At 38.2% G+C, this 18422-nt stretch overlaps 1 protein-coding gene across 2 annotated transcripts in view; it reads left to right on the forward strand.

Moving 5' to 3' along the window:
* The first annotated feature begins 1933 nt into the window (after positions 1 to 1933).
* The window catches only part of LOC306875136 (uncharacterized protein), a 47763-nt gene continuing 31274 nt past the window's right edge, over positions 1934 to 18422 (forward strand). For both annotated transcript variants that reach the window (XM_079425563.1, XM_079425564.1), the window contains exons 1-3: positions 1934 to 2296; positions 2709 to 3032; positions 4350 to 4682. In XM_079425563.1, the coding sequence (XP_079281689.1) occupies positions 2251 to 2296; positions 2709 to 3032; positions 4350 to 4682 (703 nt within the window). In that variant the 5' untranslated portion in view covers positions 1934 to 2250. The remainder of the gene's footprint in view (positions 2297 to 2708; positions 3033 to 4349; positions 4683 to 18422) is intronic.

The raw sequence follows: 18422 nt of genomic DNA on the forward strand, positions 1-18422 counted from the left end.
AGCCGCAGCAAGCAGGTCTGATATAAATCTGTCTCTTCTGAGTTACCGTTCTTCTCCACTCAGTTGTGGATTATCTCCTGGTGAGTTATTGATGAACCGAAAACTGCGTGATACACTGCCAAAAGTATCCCTGAAAACAGAAAACAACAGTCTATCATTGAAAGAGATGCAACATCTTAAAAAGAAGCAGAAAGAATATTATGACAAGGGAGCTCGACATCTGAAACCTCTTTCTGAACGAGATACAGTTAGAATTGCGGAGCCTACTGGATGGAAAAAGAAAGCTACAGTCCTAAAAGAGGTAAACCCAAGATCATATCTGGTTCAAACAGAAGATGGACAGACATTGCGGAGAAATCGACAGAGCTTGCTTAGGACTGCAGAGAAGTGTCCTCTTGTTGATGAGACAACCCTGTCTGCAGAACTGCAGTCTTGTGACATGCCCCTTGTTGATCTGCAATGTCATGAAATGCTATCTCCAGGTATGTTTAATTCTGCAGAACAAATTCCTGAACTCGAATTATCTGTACCAAAGACTGATATGCCTCTCTTGCGGAGAACTAATCGAGTTCGAAAAGCTCCTGTTCGAATGGACTTATGAAAGAAAAAAAAAAAAAAAAAAAAAAAAAAAAAAAAAAAAAACATTGACATTTTTTACAGTTGGGTTGATGTGAATTATTATTAATTGTGAATCTAATGTGTTAAAAAAAAATGTGTTAAGATTGTGTTAAAAAAAAAAAAAAAAAAAAAAAAAAAAGGAAAAGAGATGTAATGAGTATCTATTGTGATGAGTACTGATTTAAGCCTGTAGGTGGCAGTAATGTAGGGTATAAGATGAAGTGCACTCTCCAGAGGAAGAGGTTGTAATGGAGACATGCTTTGTGTGCCACATGGAATAAAGACGCCAGTACCATCTATTCTTTTTATCTTTATTTGTTGTATCTGGAACAATACACAGTGGATTCGAACCCGGGTCTCTCACACCAAAGGCATGTGTCTTATCCACTGCGCCACCTCCACCCCATCTCAATATCATTGCGTTCTCACTACGGCTCCGAATGTGAAACTTGACATACTTAGTCGAGCTTGGCTCCATCGCTGTGACACGGCGGGATTTTATACGTTCCCAAAGCAATGTAGAGTGACTGAATTGAAGGGGAACGCTCTCGGTTACTCACGTAACCTCGGTTCCCCGAAATGAGGGAACAAGACATTGCTCTTATTGCCGTGTCACCGAGCTCAGGATCTTACAATGCCTAGTTGCTTCAGTCAAAGATTCTGAATGGATGACGTACAAGCGCTGCTTTATATAGTGACGAGCCCCCTCATATTTCGCGCGCTTGAACGCCATTGGCCAGTTTCACTGGCGTGATTCAATAAGGCTTCAGTAATATTCGAGGAAAATGTATTTCCCAAAGCAATGTCTCGTTCCCTCATTTCGGGGAACCGAGGTTACGTGAGTAACCGAGAGCGTTTCCTTCCACCACTGACACTGACACCACTTCATCTGTCTTGTCTAAAACAGAAAATGAACTAATTGTCTTAGTTTATATTGCCATCTGGAAGTTACAAACACATGCAGTGACAAAAATGTTTATGGCTTGGGTAAAAACAAACAGCAGAGATGTGATTTTCATTATTATTTAATCATCCTTTGTTGACCAGTTCCAAGATAAGAATGACTTTCTTTCCAGAAAAGAAGATATTTTGAAAAAGGTTTAGGTCTAATCAGAAACCGTAGAGCATGTGCTGATCGACTGAATATGAAAGAAAAGACTTCAGTTAAAGAACAACTTAATTGCAGAATATACAAAACAGTTCCTACAAAGGTTATGAAAGGGGTTATTTTTTTCGCTCTCTTCTGCTATTAATGGCTCCATTCCAGTAGGTGGCGGAATATGCATCAAAACTGGTTTCCCAACCGCCATTAAACGTCGAAGAATAAGATCAAGCTCAAGAGGAAGAAGAAGCAGCAGGAGCCGCCATTTCGAGCGACTGTTGTGCGATATCTAATTTCCTCCTTCGGATATATATTCATTGTCGCTTTCTGCATAATCTAGTCGTTGATAAATAATAATAATAATAATTCTGTCGCACATCTCAGTTGTAATTAGGTGGCTTGTTTGCAGTAGTTTCGGCGCGTCGGAGGGTTTGGGCGCGGCTCAGAGACAAACTCAACCCAAATTCAACAGAAAAATACTTCAATAATCCACATCGATCATTTCTATTAAACTCTGACTTTACAGCAACATGCATAACACGATGTTGCTCTTGCTATTCGTTTTGTTTGTGGACGGTAAGTTATGGTTTTATCTACTTTCGGTTTCGTTTTCGGTAATATAAACTGGAAAAATGAGCTTTCATCTTCAGTTTATTCTGAGAAATACATGTCAGTATAAGAACATAAGACACGATTAAACGAGTCTGAAGAGGGGTGGATGCGATGGGTTTTCATCTCATGAATGGGGTACAGTTCGGGTAGTTGTTGGGTAGAAAGCCTGTATTTTTCGAGCAATGGAAATCCAAAGGATGGGCATGAAAATGAGTTTCTGCATCGAGAGTCTGGGAGAAATTCCCATGCAGTGTATTTATAAAAGAATAATTAGAGCCGTTCCAGTTTAATGATCATTTTGAACTTCCTCAGAAGTTTTTATTTTATTTATTTATTTTAGTTTGATCTATATATGTGTAAACTGTTCTTCTTCCAGGTGTGTCTGGTGCAGACACTGATAAGACAGTGATGGAGGGAGATCCTGTCACTCTACACACCGGTCTTACTGAAATACTGAACGATGATACCATAGAGTGGATGTTTGGACCCAAAGGCTCTTTAATATCTCAAATAGCGAGAGAGAACGATTTCACCTCATTTTCTTATGGCAATGATGTGAGATTCAAAGGCAGATTGCAGGTGGATGAAAACACTGGGTCTCTCACCATCAGAAACACCAGAGAGAGACACTCTGGACAATATCAACTAACCATCTCTAGAGGAAAAACTACATCCAAGACATTTCATGTTACTGTCCAACGTGAGTATCATCTTTTCTTCTTTCTCTCTTTTGTGGGGGGAGGGGGGTTGTTAGTACAGGGTTGTTCTAATCCAGGGGTCACCACACTCGGTCCTGGAGGGCCGGTGTCCTGGAGAGTTTAGCTCCAACCCTGATCAAACACACCTGAAGCAGCTAATCAAGCTCTTGTTAGGCATACTTCAGACAGGGCAAGCTGGAGCTGAACTCTGAGTCTGGTGACCCCTGTTCTAAACTCTCGCTACGAGTAATTCAGGTGACCTTTTTATGTTAGTAATTCATGTTTTTGTAAATGTTGTTAAATTCTTTAATTTGTTTTTGATTGTAAATGAAATGTGAGATCAAAGCTGCATTAAAGGGTCATGAATGGATGTAAGTGCTGCACTTGATGGAAGATCAGCATCTATTGTTTTAAACAGATGCACATGTCTAGATTTAGCACCAAGCAGGGCCTCATAAAGGGTCCAGCCCTCTTTTGAAATTATAAGTGTGAATGGTTTTAGAAAAGTGGACTAAGTTTGGTTATTAACACAACCTTAAAGAATGGTAACCTAGGGTTATACACACCCACTGCTCCGGGTGTGTGTTCACTGCTGTGTGTGTGTGTGTGTGTGTGTGTTCACGGTGTGTGTGTGTGTGTGTGTTCACGGTGTGTGTGTGTGTGTGTGTGTGTTCACTGCTGTGTGTGTGTGTTCACTGCTGTGTGTGTGTGTTCACGGTGTGTGTGTGTTCACTGCTGTGTGTGTGTGTTCACTGCTGTGTGTGTGTGTGTTCACTGCTGTGTGTGTGTGTGTGTGTTCACTGCTGTGTGTGTGTGTGCACGTTGGATGGGTTAAATGCAGAGCACGAATTCCGAGTATGGGTCACCATTCTTGGCTGAATGTCACTTCACTTTCACTTCACTTCACTTTCACTTCACTTCACTTTCACTTTATATACAGTGTGAAAAACCCTGATGTGTTATACTGTTCTTTGATTTGTGAAAGTTGTTACTTAAACTAAATAATTGTAATAATCTGATGAGAAAAGTCACAGTGGTGCTTTTGATACAAGCACTCCTTTATAAGGAAGTGCACTCCATTTCAGTCTGTTTTCTGTGAGTGTCATGACACCCTGTTATTCATTGTTATCTTGTTGCCAGGTTAAAGCTACCTGTATTAGCACTGTTAAATGCAGCACGAGGCTCTTTCTGGGCTTTAATATTAACTAGAATTAACAGATGTAAAGGTATGCCATATAAATGAAGTTAGATTGTAACAGCTAGCATGTGGTTTTGTAAGCTAATCTCTGTCTGAGAATCTGTTTGTGTTTGTTCTCCAGGTGTGTTTAGTGGGACAGATGGAGTGAAGGCAGAGTCAGTGTCAGTGATGGAGGGAGAACATGTCACTCTAAACCCTGATCTCACTCAGATACAGGGAGTTGAGCTGATGCTGTGGAGGTTTGGAGATAAAGGCATCCTCCTGGCTAAAATTGATGGAGAGACTAAAGAGATCTCTTTAAACGATGCTGATGAGAGATTCAGAGGCAGACTGCAGGTGGATCATCAGACTGGATCTCTGACCATCACAGACACCAGAACCACAGACTCTGGACTCTATCAACTACAGATCAGAGGCAGTGGGAGCTTGCAGCAGTTCATTCTCACTGTCGACCGTGAGTAACTCAGGCTTTAGAGAACAGGTTTTTTAATGTAGTAACACATACAGTATATTTACATCAGCACTTTAGGTTAGAAAACAATAGATGACATGTTATTCACAAATCAAGGCTCGAAATTGAGACCAGTTTGGTCGCATAGGCTCCCATAATTTAATCTGTGCGACCTCAAAATATATTTAGGAGCATCTGTGCGAGTGCATATAATTGTTGTAGTGCGACCTGTTTTCATTTCTCTAAAAACGGTCACAGTTATGTGCCTTCTGTGTGCTGATACGGTAACCAGTCTGCCGTTCACAACATCTTTACATTCTTAAATGTAATGCAGATTTTAGATTGGTTAATATTAGCTGTCAATCACTCAGTCACAGCTTTCAGCTGTCAGGTGACAGAGAGCTAACTAACATTAGGGAAATGCAAACGGCTGAAGAAGAGAGAAAATGAAAAAAACACTGACAGATTTCTTTTGTAAACCACCTAAAGTTACAAATAATGCTGGTGATAGCGATCATGTGGTGAATGTTGATCCAGCAGCTGAAAAGGTGTACAGAATTCGGAGAGAATGGTTGAAAGGCCATTATGAATGGTCTTTCTATGAAAATGCACTAAGCACTGCATTCACTTTAAACCCTGTGGGACAGCGCAGGTAACACTAACAGCATTCTCCACTGAATCTACACATTTTAATCTCAAGAGCTCAGTTAAACACTGAGAGAGTGCCAAACTCAAGAAATCCAGGGACAAGTGTGTGGCAAAATGTTCAGGATCATCAGGTTCAATCGTTAAGGCCTTTAATCATCAGGATGCTCACATAGGGGTCTGCGCGATAATATCGTAATTGTTGTTTTAACAATTTGCGATTTGACATTATGGAGTATATTGCAAAAACCAAACAAAACACCTACAGAGAGTGCACACATGCATTATGTGATGAAGTCTAGGTTAGACTAGTGCGCGTGCGCATTTAGAGTGCGTTTTTTTTTTTTTCACTGCATGATTCAGTCTGCTAAAAAGCATCACAGAATTCAAGATATCGGGGCTTTATATCATTTCATATAGTTAATATCACATGAAGAGTGCCGTTTTTTTCCTCCAAAAATCAGCATGATTACAAATGTGATATTGATTTTATGCAACAGCTCAATAAACAAGAAGTTAATTTTTAAGAGAATTACGTTTTAGATACCATATTTCCTTTTTTGTTTTTGTTCTATTTTGACCAAAATAATTCCAAACTAAGCCTCAGCACTGTTTTGTGTCTCTGAGCAACATGACGGTGTTTCGTTCCTGAATGAATCAACCGTTTAAATGATTCGGTTCAGTCGCAGTGACTCACTTATTAACAGTGATTGGTGCCACCTGCTGATGGTTTTAATTTCACATTCAAAGTATCTTTTCTTTTCTCTTTTTTTTTAAATAATTTCAGATATCGGTATTCAATGTTTACAGTATTAAAACATTATATATGCATGTGTAACTGCAGGTTAAATGCATTCATGTCCTCCATTAAGCAGTATGTAAATGCATCTTACACACTTAGTTGGTCACACTTTCCATTCCTCCTCGCCCTCTCTGTTCTGCTGATTGGCTCTCCTTGTATCAGCCTCGTTGTAAATGAGGGGGGGGGGGGTCTCTTTCTTATAACGGGCCTAAGCTATAGAATGCATTACCTGTCTTCATTAGGAAGGCTGCTTCCTTAGATACGTTTTAAGAAGTTTCTTAAAACAATTATTTTAGTAAAGCTTTTAATTTGATTATTTACTGTGATTCCATTTTGATATTATGTAGTTTTGGTTGATTTGTTATTTTGTTTGTATATGTTGTGGCGCTTTGAGTTTAAGAAAGGTGCATTATAAATAAAATGTATTATTATTTTTATTTTTTTTATTATTATCTAAATGCCGCTTCAGAAATTCAAAATTCAGATTCAAAGATGAATTTTGTTTATGCTGATTTAATTTGCTTGATAATAGCCCAAATGTCTTTGGGCTATTCTAATTGACTGATTAAATGTAAGAATTTGACTCAAATGATGATGCACACTTTTAAAAAAAATGGCTTAATTGTAAAATTACCATAAAAGGTAAAAATCAATTTAAACTTATTGGAAAATATTAATTTCTTTCACTGCTGTGAACTGACCACCACACAGAATATGAATAATATCAAACTGTCCACGGTAGTCCTTAAGATCAGTACAATAACACACTCACCAAAATATCGTCTCATTATCGTTATCGAAAAAATCCTAGAATATATCGAGATATAATTTTTTATCAATATCGCACACCCCTTGTGCCACACAGCCATTCTGCACAATTGCCAGAGCTGAATGTAAAATTCAACACCGCATACACCATCCTAACCCTCATCAAAGAGGAGCTCTCTCTCTGTGTTTAACCAAACTCAGATTAATTTATGTGGTTTACGAAAGAAATCTGTCAGTGTTCTTTTCATTTTCTCTCTTCGTCAGCCCTTTGCATTCAAGTAGAGGTAACTGCAGGCTGGAGCAATGGGCGTGCCGTAAGGTCTTTACAATTGGACGCATAAAAGCATCCTGATCCGCACAAACTTAATCACTATTGGCCAACAAATAATTATACAAGACCAAATACATTTCTTTCACTGTAAAAATAGCAATAATGATATTGAGAATACATTCAAAAGTACGTTACCTTAGAAACCTTCTGTATGGCGCGGATTACATGACGTCATCACCACCGCGACTTTTTTAGGATCAATCATTAAAAAACATTCATACTGTTTGTGATAAATGCACTTTTTGTAACACAACATTTGAAGATATTGAACATTTATTTTTGTTTTGCCCTTTTTCTATTTCTTTTTGGACTGACTTTAAAATAGATGACAAACAAATGTATCTTAATTTAGAACCTCATGACATTTTACTTTGTTTCCAAAACCCATATTTTTCTGAAAAACAAAATTACATAAATTATTTTGGCAAAGTTTTATATTCATAAGACAAAAATAACTCAAAAGAAACCCTCCTATATTACCTTTTATAACACTGATCTCACAGTATACTTTGAAACCATTTCAAACATGAGATCACAAAACAAAGAGTTTCTGAAAATATCTATAACTCTTGATATGAACTTTTATTTTTGTATTTATTTGTATTATGTTCATTTTATACTTCAGTTGTTATTGTTATTCTCTGGTTTACACATTTTGAGCTGTATTTACAATGTATTCATCTTGTTTTTTTATTGCATTATACTTGAAATGTCTGTACATGAACTAAATAAAATAAAATCATTAAAAACTAATTATTTTAAAGATAAAAATGTCTCCTGACACTATTAAAGTCATACTAGTTTTGTACTTTCATTTTAAGTAATGATAATAATAATAATGGTACAGCAAATGTTTTTGCTGTATAAAGGCATACATGTACATATGTTTGATCAAACACTCACCATATAATTATAAAATGAAGTAAAAACGAACACCATTTTATCCAAAAAACATTTATTTTGTTGTCATCTTTACAATAAATTTTTTGAAACGTCAATTGAATTTGTCATCAAAGGCTTGTGTTCCAAGTCAAAACTCATTCCTTCACTGATTCATACTGTAGTAGCAGTCCATAGAACAGAAGCCATCAAACTCTTTGTCTGAATAGAACGCAGTGAAGACCCCCTTCTTTCCACTGCTGCAATATCCAGTGGTGTTTTTGTAGAGGAATCCACAGGCATCACACCTGGTGAGCTTAAACTGCACCCTATATTCGCTTAAACTGCACCCTATATTCCTCCCTCACATCCGGATTGACTGACTTCCAGTCAACGATACCTACAAGATAAAAGAAAAAAATATATTTTTAATGCAAAAAATGAATTTAAGATATTAGCTTAACTTGTTCATTTCATAAAGTAATACTTATACATACTGTCCAGCCAGGCAAAGTGAGCTTTTTTAAGAAAACCTGGATGGTGGACTGTTTTATTAAACTTTTTGCACACTAGTGACAGAGTGTGAAAGGCTTTGTCTCCTTCATAAACAACATCAAGAAGAATGTGACTGAGGATTTTTATTAAATATTTTTAAGTTATATTTCAAACTGTTTAACATACCAGTTTTGACTTCACATGGGCCTTCAACCTCAGCATCTTTCCTGTGCCTTTTCCAATGAGAGAGAGAGAGAGAGAGAGAGAGAGAGAGAGAGAGAGAGAGAGAGAGAGAGAGCAACACTTCCTCACCAGCTGTCCTAACTATCAACACATTAGAGAGGCATTTTATCCCAAATTTGAAACACTTTACCCTGACTTCAAAATGTTAAACAAGAAAACACAACTTCAGTATTTATTAGGTGAAAAACAAGATTGTATCTCACTAGCAGCAAGATACATTGATGCCTGTCACAAAAAGAGGGAGGAGTCAACAAATCAGTGATGAGCGCCCTCACACACACACACACACACTTTTAAACTGTTCACAGAATTCTAGAATTGATTTGTTCTATTTTGTTTAATTATATCTACACATGCATGTATTTTTTTTACATACTTGTTCTATATTTAATGTAAACACTATGCTTTGGCAATACATTGTAACAATTGTCATGCCAATAAAGCACATATTGAATTGGGGAGAGAGAGAGAGAAATTACAAAATGCTAAAATGTAATTACTTTAAATTTATATTAGAATTAGAATTTACCCTGAGTCTTCAAGTAGCAGTACAACACACCACCATTTCTTTATTCTTGACATGTTAGTCTTGAAAAAAAAAAAAATACTACAATGTTTAAAATTATGTTTTTATCCTGGCTTGCAAAACAAATGTGTTGAACAACGATCTGAAGACTCACCTCTGAAAAGTCAAAAGCCACTGTTAAGGTTTCATTTCTATCCGTCATGTCTATGTGCAATATGTTGTTGTCATCCATCCATTAAATAATAATCCAGATATAACTTCTTAGTATTATTTATTTGTTCGTTTACATCTCAACGCACTGGTATAACATCAATGCCCGAGGGAGAAGCATCACACACCAAGCATATAGTACTTAGTTTTTTTTTTTACATTTTTAACTAGTCAAAATAAAAGTCCCGTTTGTTAACACATGCGCACAATGAACTCTCGCACATTTTTGGCATACAACAGTCAGTAGTATAATCTAAAAAAATAAATACATAGCAAAACATAAATTTATATGATTAATGAGAACATATAATTCAACACCCTCACTTGTTCTCATCATCTTAAGCCATGTACAATGTCATCACAAAAATTTAGTTCCCAAACAGAAATCCTTTGAACTTTAGAATTTTAATTTTTGAAACAGATTTTGTCAAAATGTCTGCCACCATGTCTTCTGTTGGGCAGTACACAATATGTATTCTTCCCTTACTGACAGCATCACGGATAAAGTGATATTTCACATCAATGTGTTTAGATCTAGATCTATTCACTGGATTTCTACTCAGTGCAATGGCCCCCTGATTATCACCATATATTGTGGTGCAAGTGTAAACACTACTGTCCATGCCATTTAGCAGTTGAGTTAGGTACATGCTTTCCTGAGTAGTGTTTGCTAGACCAATGTATTCAGCTTCGCAGGTCGACAGTGCCACTGTCGGCTGTTTCTTAGACTTCCATGAGATAGCAGGGCCTTGTTCTGTCAGGCTGAAACAGTATCCTGAAGTGCTACGCCTATCTTCTACAGAAGATGCCCAGTCAGAATCACTGAATGCTATTAGACTTAAAGTCTTGTCTGTTTTCTTGTAACACAGCTCGTAGTCAGCTGTACCTTTTAGGTATCTCAGGACATGTTTAGCAGCTACTAAGTCATGTGTTTTAGGCTTTGCAAGGGTTTGTGACAGTTTACTGACTATCCAGCTAATGTCTGGTCTGGTACAGATCATTGCATAGATCAAGCTTCCAACAAGTTCATGGTATTCTTTGGGGTTCTCAATCTCGTTGTTGTTTTCTTCCTCATTCATATTACACTCCACTTTTAACTCACTTGGGGTAGCTTTTGGTTTACAGTTTGACATTCCAAACCTTTCAAGCATTTTGAGGATGTACCTTTTCTGATTCATTTTAATTTCTCCCTCTTTTTGCTCAAACTGAATCCCCAAAAAATAAGATATTTTCCCTAAATCCTTCGTTAAATTTGGACTTCATTATTTCTTTAAAACTGTTGAGCTGATCGTCACTGCTTGCTGCAATTATCAAATCATCTACCCAGATGATCACTATGATTGTCTCATTTTCAATCTGCTTTCTATACACACAGTGATCAGACTGATTTCTCTCAAAGTTGTTTTGTTCCAAATGATCATTTAAAAGTTCGTACCAGTTTCTTCCAGACTGCTTTAGACCATACAGAGATTTTTTTAACTTGCATACTAACTTGTCTCCTATGTCAGATGTTTCTTCAAAACCCTCTGGTTGTTCTAAGTATATGTCTTCCTCTATTGGAGCATGTAAGTATGCTGTTTTGACGTCCATCTGATGAACTAAGAAGTTGTTCTGAGCAGCTATCTGCATTAATGCCCGTACTGAGGTGAGATTTGCTGTAGGAGCAAATGTCTCATGGTAGTCTATGCCTTCAGTTTGGTTGTATCCCTTTGCAACATACCTAGCCTTGAAGATTTTTCCTGTTTCTGCATTTTCTTTAAGGGCATATACCCATCTTCCCCCTACTGTCTTTCTGCCCTCTGGTAGAGTTGTCAATTCAAATGTGTCATTTTCTTTAAGTGAGTCCATCTCTTCCTTCATAGCGTGCTCCCATTCGGGAGCCTCAGGTGACATAAGGGCCTCTCTATAAGTTTGGGGGACTCCACACACTGCCCTGTAACAATAATCAACACTCACATTGGTTACGTCATCTTTGGAGTATGTCAGATAATCTTGTAAATACTTTGGGGCTCTCTTTTCTCTTTTTGAGTGGCAATGTTTTTGACTAGCCGTGGCTGTTGGACCTGTACTGTCTTTGTTGTCTTCTGTGTCTACTTTTTCTGTAGTTCCATCATGTTCTGACACCTCTGTATTGTCTGTATCAATACTTTCCATGTTTCCATCTAGGACCCTGTTCTCTGTGCTTTCCTCACTTTGTGGGGCATCACCACTGTTCCCACTATCCTGTGTCCTGTCTCTGTATTGTATTTCTAAGTAATCTTCATCGGTTTGTGTCTGCTGTTCAGCACTGCTCTTCCTAATGAATTTCACCAGTCTATGTTTTGACACCTTTTCTGTCTGTGGATTGTATACCAGATAAGCTGGGCTATTTTTACTATACCCCACAAATATTCCCTTCTCACATCTGGGATCCAATTTCTTATGATTGTGTTTGTACGCATAGCATTCTGATCCAAAAACCCACATTTTAGAAAGGTCTGGCTTTCTTCCTGTCAACGTGAAGTATGGAGTATTCTTAATTCTGTCATTATAGCATCTGTTTCGGATGTGAGTTGCAGTTTGGACAGCATAAGGCCACAGAACTTTTGGTAATCCCTTCTCTATTAGCAGACACCTTCCCATTTCAAAGATGGTTCGCCATTGTCTCTCAGCTGTACCATTTTGATGGGGAGAGTAGGGAGATGACGTATCATGTCTTATACCCTTTTCTCGTAAAAGTGACTGAAATGCATTGCTTGTGTATTCTGTGCCATTGTCTGATCTTATGCAGTTGACTCTACCGTATGGTGCACTGTCTGCAAGGAACTTCTCTGTCGCTAGAGTAGTGTCACTCTTGTTCTTAAGGAAGTAAACAGATACTGCCCCTGAAAAATCATCTGTGAATGAAACTGCATACTTATATCCATCTTGAGAAGTTGGTTCAATGGGACCTGCTAAGTCAGTGTGTACCAACTCTAGGGCCTCACCAGCTTTTGTGTCAGTTTTCCTATTTCTGTTGTTGATGAACTTTCCCTCAGTACAAACATTACAGTCTAATTTGGTATTACCTGTGATTTTCATACCTTCAACCACTTCAGGTAATTTCAACACATCACTAACATTACAATGTCCCATGATCTCATGCCATGTTTTAACATCACAAGTTAGACTCACTTTGTCCCTGGACATCATATCAGTAACTGATGCATCAACACATTGTTTGTTGTTATTTCCCGTTTTCAGATAGTACAGTCTCTCGTGCTCTTCTATGCGGAACACAGCTCCATCCTTGCTTATCAGCTCATTCTGTCCTTCCAGGAAGATCACCTTGGCTCCATCTGTTGTAGCAGCTTGAACGGAGATGATGCTCTGTGGGTATGATGGTATGAACAAGGCCTTCTTTAGAGTGATCCTGACGCATTTCCCTTCCACGTCCAGCAGTAGCACCTCTGCGTCGCCCCGCTTTAATGCCACGTTGTTCATCCTGGTTCCATCCGCTAGCTCCATATAGTGTGATTTTGGGTCGAAACTCTCGTCAAATTTCGTGAAATCGTTTTTCTCTGTTAAGATGTGGGATGTTGCTCCACAGTCTACCATTAGTCCATTTTTCGTAATATTGTCTGGAAGAAATGTTTGACTGACTTTGAACACAAATGTTTGTTCTTTCTCATGCTCCTCTTGTTTTTCTGCATCCTGTTTTGCTTCATCTTTGTGTCCGTCCTTTCTTCGGCGGCATGTCTCATCACTGTGTGTTGAACTTCTATGGTAGTTGCACCACTTGGGTACGCCTTTTTGGCGGCAATCGCGTGCAATATGACCGCGGTTTCCACATCCGTAGCAGGTCACGGATGCTATGTGCACTTTCATCACATTGTCAGATTTGGATTTATCATCAAATTTTTCTGTCTCTTCATAGCTTCTTAGTTTGCTTTTGAACTGGGTAAAAGTCAATTCTTCACTACTCTGTGTAGTATGGATAGCGAAAGGTTTGTAGGACTCTGGCAGGCCCTTTAGGATCATAGCTATTATCAGACCGTCACTTATTTCTTCTTTTGCGTTTCTTAGCGAAGTCACCGCTTTCTCAGCTCGGATAATGTAGTCTGTTATCGTCTCATCAGATTCCTTCTTTAACGAAGTTAGTTCAGTGTATAGGGCGATAATTCTAGGCTTTCCCTGACTAGCGTAGTGATTTTGAAGTATTTGCAGAGCTTTCCTGCCATCATCAGTCGCCTCTCGCATCACCAGTGACAAGCTTTTATCATCGAGAAATTGAATTAGTTCGGCGTAGCACTCCTCATTTGTTTCCTCGTCTATATCCCCGGTAGACAGTATTGTTTCTTTTAAACCCATTATTCTCAGATGACCAAGAAATTTTACTTCCCATAGTTCGTAGTTGTTTTCGTCTCCGTCGAAAACTAGCCTCTGCCATCTTCTTCCTGTAGCATTGGCACGCCTGGGCCCATAACCTGTTAAGGTTTCATTTCTATCCGTCATGTCTATGTGCAATATGTTGTTGTCATCCATCCATTAAATAATAATCCAGATATAACTTCTTAGTATTATTTATTTGTTCGTTTACATCTCAACGCACTGGTATAACAGCCACCCCCAGAGAAATGTACAGGCCATACTGAAATTCAAAGGCTACTTGTTTAGGCCTTTTTTTATTTGGTTTCTAAATTAAACTGATGTTACTGTCCAAACTCACCATGAGCACAAAGACTCCAGAATTATTGGAGAAATGCTGCATTGGAATCTCCTGGATTAGGTTTGCAAGCAAATCAAGAAATGGTAAAAAGTTAGCAAGCAGTGGAAGCAGTGAAAGCGCTTGCTTTTTCTGCATTCCAAGTGGCAGTCAAAGATGATCAAATCTATAAGAATAATAAACAAAAAAAAACATTTAAAATAGGAAAATTCATATAAAGCAAAACATGTTTGACATAAGTTTCCAATTATGATATGTAACATCACCGTTCACATTATTATCTATAACCTTAAGTTATCTGTAAGGTAACAGGCATGCATATCACAACTGAACTTATACTTACGTTCATGACGAACCACACGAAGTCTGTGGCTTTGCAAATGACTATGTATCTTGTGTATTTCAGGTCTAAAAACTCTGATTGCACAAAACGGACATCGATATAAATTGCCGACTCTGAAGTCTTCAATGCAAACGCAGTCATTGCTTCGTCTCACTGTAATATGTGTCTGTCGATAAAAATTAAATAATTACCAAAGCTGAAAGATCTAACGCAAAGAAAACAACAAATTATGATATGGTATACTGGGGTCGACAATATAATTGGCCCGGTGGCCCGGACGTGCTTTTAAAACCGTCAGGGCCACCAGATCGCTCCAACCACTAGCCCGGTGGGGCCAGTAAAAATAATGCCTCGATTAAAAAAAGTCTAATTTCACATTAATTACCTGTGGTTCTGTGTTTTGATTTCTGTTAAATCGTCTCGGTAACCACCGCTAACACGTTACGTGATCCCGACAGCCTTACAGATGCAGCGGTTTATGCGCTCCGTCTGCACCGCCTTGCTCGCTCCCGCGGTTACGCGCGCAAACTGCACACTGCTGCTCAGCACCTACCTATAGCTACTATTAAGCTAGGTTTCTGAAACCCCCATCACCCGGCCAAACGCCGGGTAAAAAAGAGAAGGCAAGGAAGAGAAAATCACCAGAGGAATTGAGGGAAAGCGAAAGGGAATACGAAAAGAAAAGGCAGAGAAAGTTTCAGCCCCAGTGGCGAGACCGCTGGAATTGGCTGGGCTTAGGGGCTTGTGCGATAAAACTATTTTTGATCGTGGACGATAAAAATGTCTCCACGATCTGCTTTTGAAGAAATATGGTAGTATCGTGCTGCAGCACACATTATATCAAATACAGTTCTGGCCTCCGTCTCTATATACTGTACAACACCACATACAGCAGTAGAGTTACTCTGACAGGACACTGCACTTATTCACGATCGCAGAAGTACATTATTTGCATACAAGCCTTGCTGGTTAAATGTTTAATTCACGCGCTGGTCTGAGGTGCCCTTTTTCTGATCGCATACACCTGAAGCACGCGCACTAAAAACCCTGTCTAACAGCGCCTGATTACTCAACTAACTTATCTTTTGCGCTAATACTGTCAAAACACACAAGGTTTACATACAGACTCAGTTGGTTCTCTCTAAAATGAAAGTAAATAGTTAAGAGAGAAACAGATGCGTGTCTGTATATTAGATGCGTGCAGCTCTTAAAGGGACAGGACACTAAACATGCTGTCGACTGTCATTAAATGGATAGTTCACCCTAAAATTTTATTTCTGTCATTATTTACTCACTCTAATGTTGTCCCAAACCTCTATTAATTTCTTGTGCTGAACCCAAAATAAGATATTTTGAAGAATGAGGGTAGCCAAACAGTTGCTGGTCTACATTGACTTTGATAGAAAGAACAATCCTGTGGAAGTCACTGAGGACCAGCAACTGTTTGGTTTTCCACCTCCTTCAAAATAGCATTTATGTTCAGCAGAAGAAAGAAACTCATTCAGGTTTAAAACAACTTTTGAGTAAATGATGGTATAAAAATACAACATTATGACAGAATTGACAGACAGATGACAGAATATTTATTTTTGGGGGAAATATTCATTTAACGTTAACAAAACAACAAAACGCAAAGAGAATCACTCACTATTCTTGACTGAAAAACTTTAATACAGTTGCTTTAGGAATCTAGTGTTTTATTTTTATATTTGTTCATTCAATTTCATTGAATGCTCTGTTAAATACACCTATTGTACCTGGAAATAAAGCACTGTTTGTTTTATTTGTATATTATGTGTATTTGTAATGTGTATCTTTGTTCTTATTTTTTAATAAGAAAGATAAAATGATGACAGATTTTTATCTTCTCCCACTTTGGCCTAAATATCTGCCATGTCTTTTTTTTTTTTGTTACCTTGAAAGGCTTTGTCTTTCTAGTTTGGCTGTAATGCTCAGACAACTTGTAAAACCAACATGACAAAGAATCGTGATAAACTTGTAAAACCAACATGACATAAAATCGTGATAAAATCGTGAATCGTGGGCCAGAGGGCCAGTGGCAAATTTCCCTTATTGTCTACCCCTGGTATACATGCATTACCTCCGCCATATTCTTTCAGTCTAAAGGATTTTTTTTAGCAAAAGGAAAGGACGTATATAAGTATGGTTACTACTGATTGGCCATCGCAGTAGCCGGGAGGAAACTCCTTTCACCAATGAGAAACCTTTCTACACGCCCATTACTCCAAGCTGCAGCTACCCCTGTCTCTTTGCATTTCCTGTGGTAGTTAACTCCCTCTCACCTGACAGCTGAAAGCAGTGACTACACAGTAAACTCCCCAGAGTAAAATTAACTCTATTCAGAGTGTATTTGGTCCCACTCTAAATAGAGTTAAATTAACACTGAAGCAGAGTTAAAGTTCATGAGATAATTAAGTGACTAATTAAATGATGCTTGAGCATTAGTGATGAACACCTGCTGTTAACGAGCAGAATCACTGAAGAAAAGAGAAACATAAGAACTACAACTGACTTCAGCCACAGATGAAATCAACTGAAATAAAATAAAACATTAAATCTCTGAAGATCTGATTAAACAACTCCACAAACAGCATCAGCAGCTTCACTCATTACTAACCAGACTGAGTTTATATCTGTTAGAGGTCTACATAAGATGTTACTGAGAATCACAGAGGATCAGATGTTGATGTTTTATTGGTTAAAATGATGTCACCATCATGGAAGTCAGTGTTTGCTTTAGTTGATCTCTTGACCCTTGACTCCTGTGTTAGATCTCTCTGTAGCAATGCATGTGCTGTTGTAAAGCAGAGAGATCAGTGTTGTTGCAGTTCTGTAGCAGGTGAATGTCAGTCAATAAACCAAAGAAAGACCACTTCATGATGTTCCTTCAAATGATTTATAAGCAGAAAGCACAAGTTAATCTGCTGCTTCAAGCTTCTAGTTCAGTAATGCAAAAATGTTTGCTGTGAAACAATACAGCAACTGCTTAGAAGCAAGCAATTTTAATTATTATTAAAAGGGTTCAGCGCCCAACTAAAGTAAGCACTGACCACCATTATGGTGGCATCATGTGTGTTTTGTTTTTTTCTTAAAAAAACATCTAAATCTCTGTTAATTCTCAATTACAGTTTCTGTAGACATACAATAAACTCAGTCTGGTTAGTAATGAGTGGAGCTGCTGATGCTGTTTGTGGAGTTGTTTAATCAGATCTTCAGAGATTTAATGTGTCATCTCATTAACTTTAACTCTGCTTCAGTGTTACTTTAACTCTATTTAGAGTGGGACCAAATGTTCTCTGAATAGAGTTAATTTTACTCTGGGGAGGTTACTGTGCAGTGGCTCGAGGTTAGTCAGTCTTTGATGAAACAGCCTGCAGAGCTAACAGCACCACGATGCTCTGAAGGGAGGAATTTCAGTGAGCGAGAAATATGAGTCAATGGATTACCTGAACGAGAACGATTCGTTCACTTAAAGATTCGTTCAAAAAGAACGATTCGCTCATGAATGCAACATCACTATAACAGCACAATAACCAAAACCAACAAGACACTGGCCAAATACATAAATATAGTAAGCAATGGGATCAAATCGACAGATCATTTCCATGTTTTGCCACAAAATTATATTTTATTATGTACGTAAAGCACATAGACTACTCTAATTCTCCCGCTCTCCCTCCCTTACATCCACACACAGTTTACACACATGAAAACATACGTGCTAATGTTGTTAGCGCCGCTCTGAGGACTGCCAGTAAATAGCTTAGCAACTTAAAAGTACATGACATTTCTCACA

This window comes from Barbus barbus, assembly GCF_936440315.1.
Source record: "Barbus barbus genome assembly, chromosome: 9".
Classification (NCBI taxonomy): Eukaryota; Metazoa; Chordata; class Actinopteri; order Cypriniformes; family Cyprinidae; genus Barbus; species Barbus barbus.